The sequence below is a fragment of the Hippichthys cyanospilos genome, chromosome 18, assembly GCF_059441005.1.
Source record: "Hippichthys cyanospilos isolate Australia breed blue-spotted pipefish chromosome 18, RoL_Hcya_1.0, whole genome shotgun sequence".
Taxonomy (NCBI): domain Eukaryota; kingdom Metazoa; phylum Chordata; class Actinopteri; order Syngnathiformes; family Syngnathidae; genus Hippichthys; species Hippichthys cyanospilos.
This window is the reverse complement of record NC_142386.1, coordinates 8,537,376-8,547,266: the sequence shown is the minus strand read 5'-3', so window position 1 is coordinate 8,547,266 and position 9,891 is coordinate 8,537,376. Positions and strand designations below refer to the sequence as shown.

The window sequence follows — 9,891 nt, the reverse complement described above, 5'->3', positions numbered from 1 at the left end:
TGGCCAGTCACAGAACTATCAACTGTGTTTCCTAAGGTGGTGCTTTTGGACACAAAGGGTTCTTTATGATGAGCTCGTATCCATTTCTTCTTCCAGCCCTCTTTAGCCTTGAGTGAACATGTGACCTTTATTGCAGATCCAAAAGATTTACACCTGAGTATTCCTCCACGATGCGTAGTGTGAATCATTGCTGTGGCACCTGCTGAAAAGGCAGCTCGGATTCCTGGAGTCAGTCTTTAACCTCTGGGTGCTATTGTTTTTTGTTTTGTTTTTTAATGAGACTTGCTCGATTTAAGACAATAAAACAGCTCTGCTCTTGTGGTAACTAAGTCATTTATGCATATATTTTTGTATATTATTCTGTCTAGTTGATATTTTTTCATTTTTTTGGACAATAAAAGTCCTAAAATGGACTAATACTGCTATTGTGTATTTGTTTTAGCGATTTAGGGCAAGAAAGGGGCTCTGCACTTGAACTGTAATAACTAAGTATTAAAAATAATAGTATTAAAAGTTTTATGTAAGTAAAGTATTAACATGTCTTTGGGATTGAATGACTTAAAGTTTTTTTTTTAATTATTTCACAGACTTTCAGTTTCAGACTAACCTGTAACCTGAACAAACCCTGAAAATGTTACAATTTGTTGAAAGTTCTTGTAGGACAGTTTTAGGTATATTTATAAAAAATATTAGTGATGTTTATCGGCACTGTGTGGGGGGGGGGGGGGTGCACAAAATAGTTTCGCTTTACAAAAGACAAATTGGGAACCACTGTGTTATCTTTTTTTCAATGAGACTTGCTCACTATTTTTTTACATTATTCTCCCTAGGCATCCATATTGATATTTTTTCCCCTCTTTTGACAATAAAAGTAGAAAAAAATGGACAAATGTTGCCAACGATTTATAGAGATAGGTCTATAAACTAATTAAGCGACATATTTTGAGCTGTCATACCACATGCTCACGTACTGGCATACAACATAGAGACCTGACAATACACAAACTGCTCCCTGGTGTTTTAATGATGCATTAATGATGATAACCTTCCTACATTATTCCATTTAGCAATCTTTTGTCTCGCCTCGGGGTTTTTGCGTCTGTACATACATGGGAGGTGTATATTTAGAATAACCGTGCATACTCTAGCGGAGGACATAGCGTGGGAGAATGACAGTTGATTTTAACACTGGAAGCGCTGCAAAAAATAACAAGCGCGCATGCATATGTATGAGTAGACATAGACGCACCTGCACACACACTACTAGGGAGGTAATCCTCAGATGCTCTATCGCGCCCAGCAGAGGAAACCCCGGCTAGTAGACACGACTCTGCGTGATGCTTCACTGATGCATTATTCACCTCGTTGAAGCCGATTCTACTTTTCACTTCCCTCCTTCCGACGAGACTCTTTTATGATTGTCAGAGTGCTTTGCGGGGGACACACAAGCACGTGGGCCTACAGTGTAGTCTGTTGGAGATGTAACTCACCGTTACAGGCTGAAAATAAAAGTGAGCTATTTTAGTTCACCTACGGGAACCTTTTAATGCGTAGCTTTATTTTGTATTTGGTAAGAGAGAAGACTCAGCAGGGGGAAGCCCTCATTTTCTCCAGCTCATCAGCATGTGCCCATTAATTGTTCACGTTTCATTATTCACCTCCCACAGGCTATGAATTATTCAACGCTCGGATTTCCACATAAGAACAGAAAGGGAAGATATGAGGAAAGCCGTTTGTCTGAATTCTTTTCTCTCCCTCAGGCTGTACAAAACCCCCGCCGCCCACCCACTCTTGCACATTTTCACCGCAGCACTGTGAGAGCAAATTGGTAGATATTACCCACCTCCAATCATCGTGAATGTTCTTCCTTCAGGGGAGCCCGGGAGCTTGAAAAACGATGGCTTTTATGTTTTACTGCTGAAATTTATTAGCACCTCAAACTGTAGTGGAGGAAAACAAAATCGTCTCTCCACCTCATTTTCCATTAATAGACTGTACATAATTTGCATTCTTCACCTCTTATACATAATGTGCAAATGCTATCATCAGGAGACTGGTAGTCATTATCATGTTTTTATTAGTAGACTTTACAGCAATCTGTCTGGGTTGATTGCAATCCGACTAGGACTGTTACCCACAAATCTTTCTAAATCGATTATCCTATCGATTATTCTCGCACCCACCCTTTATTTCATTTATATGTCCTACTAAGGTTAAATCTGATGGGGTTTTATATACTAAGGTTGAATGCAAGTTCGGAGTCAATATAACAACTCATCATTTATTATCTTCTATAGTCATTTTTAGTCACCAACATCATTTGCCCAAACGAACTGGTTAGCATTAGCGTGCTAGCAATTAGCGTTTAAGTTCAACAAAGGCTAACTACCATTTACTTCACAAATATATAAAACTATGTGCACATTACACTTCTAAGTGTTCTTAAAGTCACAAACAATGTTTATTGAATAGATATGAGTGTGGAACTCCCTGCTAGCGACTGTTAGGTCAAGAACTTCCTGTTCTTCTTCTTCTTGATGAGCATACTGAACACATTTAGTGCTTGACTCCCACATACTAGTTAAAATCTGAATACCAAAAACTATTTAACGAGATTGTTAATAGTGAGAGGTTATGTTCTTGGATATTGCTAATACGTTCCTTTATTTTGGGAAGCTACATGAAATAAAATTGTCTTTACTGAAAGCCCGCTAACTACAAATTCAGTAAGTCTATTTAAGCAAATAGCATAATTCGGCCACTAGGTGGTGCAATAAGACAAGCAATAGTGCCATACGTCTGGACAGTCTTTGCATACATGCAGTATGCTTTTTCCACTTTGCAATAATTTAACATGTTTGTCACTCATTTTTTCATATGAAAATGACCACAAACTTGTGAGTTTTGTGAGTTATCCGCACAGTATACGTCTGCAAGAAAAGATCGGAAAACGCTGGCACAAACTTGGCTCCGGCTGAGCTTTGAGGCGGATTTTTGTAGTCAACATACTTTTAGTTGACTTACCCGACTTGGTTGACTTTTCCCCCCCAGTCCTAGAATTTCACTCAAAATGTATTGAATGGCCATTAATATTGGGGCAAAACAAGCTTTACTGAAGGAAAGCAGGATGAATGATGAAGCGGTTAAAATGAAGCAGGCTCTTGATCACAGTATGAGTCTGGGCAGAGAGACTCGTCACAGTGGGGCCCAGCAGGCCTTCAGAAATGTCTTGCACTAAGTCGCACATGCTCCCACACAATCCATCTGTCGTAATATTGCACCTTCCTTGTAGGATACCAGTGTACAGTGTAGCGATACCTAATTAGATTCTGTCACTGCTGAAACCTCATGAGGAAATCAACCGTAAGATGTTTTGGGCACCAGAAAATTACCCAATGACTGTAGAGAAGTTTTAATATTTAGTGCCACAAGACACACAATACCAAACGAAATGCGATTTCATTGACATGAAATCACAAACCACTTCCTGCATTCCTACCCTAGTAACACATTTACACAACCATTTATAATGTTCAACTCAGAGCCCAATCTAATATGGAGCTAATATTAGCCACCTCATTAAGTTGACTGCCAACTATGCACTCAATTACGATCTCGTCATTTTCCGAACGAGGTGACGATGTGAGTTTGACAGTGTTTTATGATTTGAAATGTCATTGCTTTTGAGGCAGTAAAGTATCCCTAACCCCTAACCCTCCAGCGTTTCTCATTATTTTATCAGTATCTCAAAAATGGACAAGGTCACAGTAATTTGAAATCCCTAGTCTGAGAAAAACGCATTGCTGCATTCATTTTTCAATACTGTGTATTTTCATACTCTGATCACATGTTGAACATTTTGGCTGCTGAGAAATGAAAGTAAAGACCTCAGGAAGGTTATTTTTGTCGAAAACCAAACATTACTCTCTGAATTACTCTCAAAATTTTGATTTTGATGAATATCCGGTAAAAAGTGAGGCAGCAAAAGGTGACCAGCATTATAATACTCTACCCACAAACAATTCCTCTTCTTCCCAACTTTGCTTGTCTTTGCTCTCCATTTTCTTCACTTTGAACTTTATCTCGCCTTACCAATGGGTTCATTCCAAATGACGTCACATTTGCTCAATAATATGCATTTTTGTCTCCTTATAGCTGAGGCAGTGGAAATATAGAAAGTAATCCATGCACTTCTATTTTTCTTTTGGTGATTGTCTTAAAAGTACTAATATATTTGAATTTAAAAATATAAAACCCGACACCCATGCTGTGTAGTGGCTAGCACGTTTTATAACGAGGAAGCAGAAAATAAACATCCCTGCACAGGTCTTGGGTTGTCAGATGTCGTTCCATTTGCCCAAACGAAAAGCAATATGGCCAATACACATGCGCAGTGCGCAATTCTAAAAAGACCTTTTTTTTTTTCTTTTTTTTTGGGGGGTGCGATCGACACTACTGGAGGAATGCGAACAGGTTTCATTGCAAAGTTGTTTGTTGTTTTGCGCATTTATTATACTGTATTGGAAAACGCTTTAAATGCAAATATTGTACCTAAATTTTACAAGGTGTAGCCGCGATTTCTCAATCAGATTTGTAAACAGTTCTGTTTTACTCCCAAAGAAACATTTCTGGCCGAAAACGAATTGAACACAAGGGAATCCAATTAAAAGCACCAAAAATAGTCATTTTATTTTAGACCATTTGAAATTAATTGGTGGGAAACTGACTTGGATGTCTTCTAGCACAGGAAATGAAAGAAGAAATGACCATTAACCTTACATTAATGTCAGCAAGATGTCAGTAGCATGAATTGTTTGGATGAGATTATCCCTGTGTGAAACACAAACCTGATTTATTGGTGATTTAGAAGTCCTGTAAATTTAATTCCACCACGTGGTGCCAAAAAGCCTGACGCAAACTTACTTGAAAATGTTACACTCGGTAGGTTTGATTATCTTTGGGTTTGGGATAGTTTCCCCAATATTCATATAAAGCACTTTAGGTTATATTAAAACGTCATTACGCTGATTTAGCGGAGGAAACAAACCCTTCATGGAGGAAATCGCAAACAAATGTAAGACATTAATCTCAAAAGAAAGTAAGCAAAAACTCAGAAAGTAAATGTACGTCAGTTTTAAAAAGTTTATTGTCGTGTAGCAGGCTACTTTTTGCGAAATCACTCCACACAGGCGTCAGACGATTTCCCACTGTCCTGCTCATTACCACCAACCTTTAAAAAAAAGTCATTTAAAACCCTGCTCATTTTAATAGATAGGAACGCTTAAAAAGACTCCTTTCTGATCACGATACGCATAAGGCATTTGGGCATTACCGTACATTCAGCAAAATTAAAGTTCATTAAGGTTAGTATTTAACGACATCTAGTGTCAAGTTTGCGTTAATGCACTACGATCTTGACTACCGGGAGAAATGAGTACGTAAATATCGTTCTAACGTTCTAATTATGCATCAAATGTACAATATCTTACCCTATTATAGAGAAAAATATGATTTTCAGCGGTGCAAAAAAAAACGATATGTCATGAAAGCATCCACTCAGACGGTCAGGGTTGCACTCATTTTTTTCCGCATGTAATGTGTAGTGTTTCTCAACACTTCTACACTTCTACACTTTTCTCCACTGTAGTAATTAATAGTTTCGCTTACGTCCTAACTCGTTTGTGTGTTTAGCGAAGAAAAACGAAATAAGGTGCAACAGGTGCACATATATTATTTTTATTTTTTGTGCTGATATTAACGCACATTTAAAGTGCGTACTCCTAAAATCAATTTAGGAGTCGATAACATACCCGAGCTATTAGAGCAGATATAAAAAGAACGAACTGCACAGAATTATTAGGCAGCCTTTTGGAAATGAAATGCTCATTTTCATTATGTAGGGAACGCGAGAGATCGCTGACGCGTTAGTGCGGAATTCCCCCTGGCACCTTTAATACGCAGTTAAACTCGATGACGTCATCCGATTGGTGGCTGCTGGACGAAAACGTACAGAGCGGCTTGCCTTGATACAGAGACGCAAAACCGAATCGTCAGTAATGAGATTCATTACACCATTGGACGTGGATGATTTTGCAACTGGCGTTGCTCAACGGAATTTGGGTCGGAACCGACGAACCCACAGCACATAATAATATCACTGAAAAGAAAATTGTCATGGAGAAACCAAAGAGGTAAAATATACTCCTTGGTGTTTGCATATTTATTTTAATAATCCAATTTTTTATACATAAGTAATGTTCATGTGAATCTGTGCTGTAGAAATTTATTGGTTTGTTTGTTTTTTCAAATTAAGAGCAAATTAATCAAAGCATAAATCTACCTCGTGCAACATCGTGTTATGGCGACTGCTTTTCAAAATGTTGGATGGCTCAATGCGTTTTCATTAGTGACAAAATTATTTGGGAGCTGACCCAGAACTGAAACATGAGTGGGAGGTTGTAGCTTTTCAGATAGCAAAATTAGCATTCAGTGCTATACAGTACATATATCATATAATGACCTGCCTCGATTGCATCTGATAAATTTCAAATCAAGGTTAAATATACAACAGACATAACAACAGCACTACATCTAATAATACGTTAATATGTTTAATAAACCAGACACAGATGGCATAATGTTTTAAGTGTTGTTATTGTTTTAATTCCAAAATGCTTTGTACTTGACTGAAAAAAATATTTCAGAGCTGGTACATCATTTAAAAAAGATTGAAAAACATTGGGCAAATTGGCCTTATTCACTTTTCTTTTCAAGTTAAGAGCAAATTGATTGGAACATGAACCAACATACTGCTAAAGTGTGCTATTGTGACTTATTTCTGCAGATATCAGAAAATCTAATGATTTAATGTCATGGCAGGAACAGTGTATTTTTCTTTTCAAATTAAGGGTTAATTCATTGGAACATGAAACAAAACACTGTTGTGTTATAGTGACACCTTTCCATTGGCTTTGGTGAATGTCATCCTTTTTTATGCTGTGACATAAATGTATCCCATGATTTTTCAATTCAAATTAAGGGCAAATTAATTGGAACATGAGCCAACATATTGCTAAATTGTGTGACTCCTTTACAAAATGTTGTATGCCGTGATATGGCTGTGGGTTATGTTATTAGTGACGCCGTTTTGTGTTTTGTTCTCGTCAGGTATGTGTCCAGCTCAAGGCAAAATAACATAACAACAACAGTAATTGAGCTGAAACATCCTGCAAACTACCTGACAAAATACTCTCTTGAATCTAAGTTGCCTGATAGTGAGTCACGCAATTTATTTCTATGCATCTTCGGATTGTATAATGTTCTTTTCACCAATGCTTTTTTTTTTCCCCCCCTAGTCAAACCACATGTCAGGAATGTTTTTTGTACCAGTGGTGCAAAGAAGCCATTGGTGCCAGCAGGGACATTTCTGCTCCCTGCTGGACTCCCCCCAAAAAGGATGTTTGCAGCCGTGCCAAAGGTGTCCAAGCCGCCCCTTTGTTTTGTTGACAGCAACAAAGGACACAAGGAGTTCCATAATAGACTCTCAGGACTTGTGCCTGTGTACGTAAGGAAACAGGTATTTTCCTGATATAAATCTACCAGGATGCAAGGAGTTTTTGTAACCGTTTTGTTGTGGACGCTCATTAATAATCATCTGCTTTTTTTGGAGCTTGATGTTTGCTTATGATATGGCAGGATTATGGACAAGTACCTGGATATCTTCTACGACGCAAAGGAAAACATTCAAAGTCTCCGGAGGAGAGCACTATTGAGGAGGCAAAACCAGAGGAGCCCGATATAGAAAGCCTTACAGAAGAAGAATGTCAGGAAATAATTGAGGTATAAGAGATGACAGAGCTGCAAAATGTCAGATTCTTTCATTCTTAGATTCTAAAATAGACAGCGTCTAGGGTTGAATGTCTGGACTCTTAAAAGACGTGAAAATACGTCGCTGGCATTGAATGAGTTGATTTATGTTGCACTCTGCATTTTATGTTTTGTTTTTTTTTAAAACAAACTAGGTTGTGTGTAAAGTAGTGACATCCAGGTCGATTCTTTGATCAGCTTCATCTAATCCTTGAAGATTGTGTTTGTTTTGAATGATATGTCCACAAAATGACCTCGAAAAATCATGGGATATGTTTAAAGATACAAAGTTATGGTATGGATGTATGTGTAATAGAGATCAACCAATAGGGGTTTTTCAGGACCGATACAGATTATACGGAGGATAACCGATATTTGGAGCCGATATTCATTTGCAGTAAAAGTGTAAAAATTGACGTAAAATTGAAAAATGCAAACACTGAAGAAAATGATAGTTCAAATAGACAATAATAGCTCAAACTCGGAAACGGAAATGTGTCATCGGCCCGGCCAATAATCGGTCGATCTCTATGGTGTTGTAGCTTTTCGAATAACAAAATAAGCATCCAGTGCTATACAGTACATGTATCATGCCTAGACTGCGTCTGATAAATTTCTAATCAAGACTAAATGTACTACAGATGTGAAAACAGCATTACCTTTTATGTAAATGCTAAATTCTTGCTGCAGCTCATACTTCATTAAATGCGGCCTCTTAATCACATTAAAAACCACAGCAAAAATTGTCACCCACAGACACTAGACATGACCTTCTCATTGTATATGTCATTTCGTTTTTTTGTATGTTAAACGTGTAATATTTTTTCCCCTACAATTGAAGGACCTGAAGAAGAGACGACTACGGCTGCACGCGACGTACCAGCGACTCCCGTTTGTCATCGACACGCCATTTTTGAAGAACCGCAAAACGCGACTGGAGCGGGATATGAAACAGATGGAGAGTGACATCGCCCTTCTTGAAAATTTGCTGTCCAGCAAGTAACACGGGAGCTCGCTCGCCATGGTGTCTTCTCTAAAGCAAGCCTGTCAATCAGAGGCCGGAGGCAGTGCCTGTCTATGGGGGTTACCAACCCCACCTGCTTTGCCAACTGATTTAACTCCATGTTTGAAATGTTAGAATTTGAGTTGAAATGTGCTGCATGTGACCGTAGCTTGATGGATACAATTGCAGTTATTAGATTGACACAAAAAGGTTTGTAAGTGAACATAAAAATGTTTTGTTAGGTCAACAAGGTTTGCTTTTGCCATGCTTATTTTTGTTTTGTAACAGTGTGAAAGCTCATTATGGACAAATACCTGGAATTTGTCCATAGCATGCGTGTATTTCTCCTGACATCACAAATGCACATTTTTCTCACGCCGAAGTTGTTTGCCAAACAAGCACAAAAGACCCCTAAAGCAGTGGTTCTTAACCTTGTTGGAGATACTGAATCCCAACAGTTTCCTGGTCCACAAAATGATTGCATGTAAATTGTAAAAAGACCATTAAGGTCTTTTACATGTTGTAATTTTAGAAGTTTGTTTCTTTTAAGAAGTCATGTCAGTGTATGTTCTTTTAGTCATTTGAGTAAGTCATTTTTGTTTTCTCATTGTTGCCTTTTGTGAAATGTGTTATATAAATAAAGCTGCTTTGCATTGTAAATATTACTTTTGTATGGGGAAGTCAAAAATTTGCCTAATGTGTTGCATATGGTCCCACTAGTATTGTGTTTAGTATTGCATTTGTGGAATATAAAATAGCAAAATCCACTCATTTTTTCAACTCATGGGGGCAGATATGTACTGTTAACCCAGAAAACAGGGGTCCGGTGATTGTTTATAAATTGGTTTATAAATTGGTTGTTGACCTGACTCAAATCAAAAACAGAATACTGTTGTTGACATGCGGTAATTGAAAAATTGTCCATATAGTTGGTTCAGATTACTGGAGGTTGTTACTTACAGCATCTCAACCATACTACACCTTTTCCACCCTAAATTTCTCAGCTGCTTAATTAAAAGATT

At 37.9% G+C, this 9,891-nt stretch overlaps 1 protein-coding gene across 1 annotated transcript; it reads left to right on the top strand.

Moving 5' to 3' along the window:
* The first annotated feature begins 5,355 nt into the window (after positions 1-5,355).
* Positions 5,356-9,566, top strand: LOC148408861 (enkurin-like). The gene is made up of 5 exons (XM_088441134.1): positions 5,356-6,191; positions 7,168-7,274; positions 7,356-7,576; positions 7,696-7,839; positions 8,708-9,566. The coding sequence occupies exons 1-5, from the start codon at positions 6,085-6,087 to the stop codon at positions 8,867-8,869; spliced, it is 741 nt and encodes a 246-aa protein (XP_088297260.1). The 5' UTR covers positions 5,356-6,084; the 3' UTR covers positions 8,870-9,566.
* The last annotated feature ends 325 nt before the right edge of the window (positions 9,567-9,891 follow it).

What these genes read in the sequence shown, in the direction of transcription:
- LOC148408861 (XM_088441134.1), top strand. Translation starts at nt 6,085, where the DNA reads ATGATTTTGCAACTGGCGTTGCTCAACGGAATTTGGGTCGGAACCGAC. An exon ending in TGAATCTAAGTTGCCTGATA is followed by an intron (nt 7,275 to 7,355) that starts GTGAGTCACGCA and finishes TTCCCCCCCTAG; the next exon opens with TCAAACCACATGTCAGGAAT. An exon ending in AATGTCAGGAAATAATTGAG is followed by an intron (nt 7,840 to 8,707) that starts GTATAAGAGATG and finishes CTACAATTGAAG; the next exon opens with GACCTGAAGAAGAGACGACT.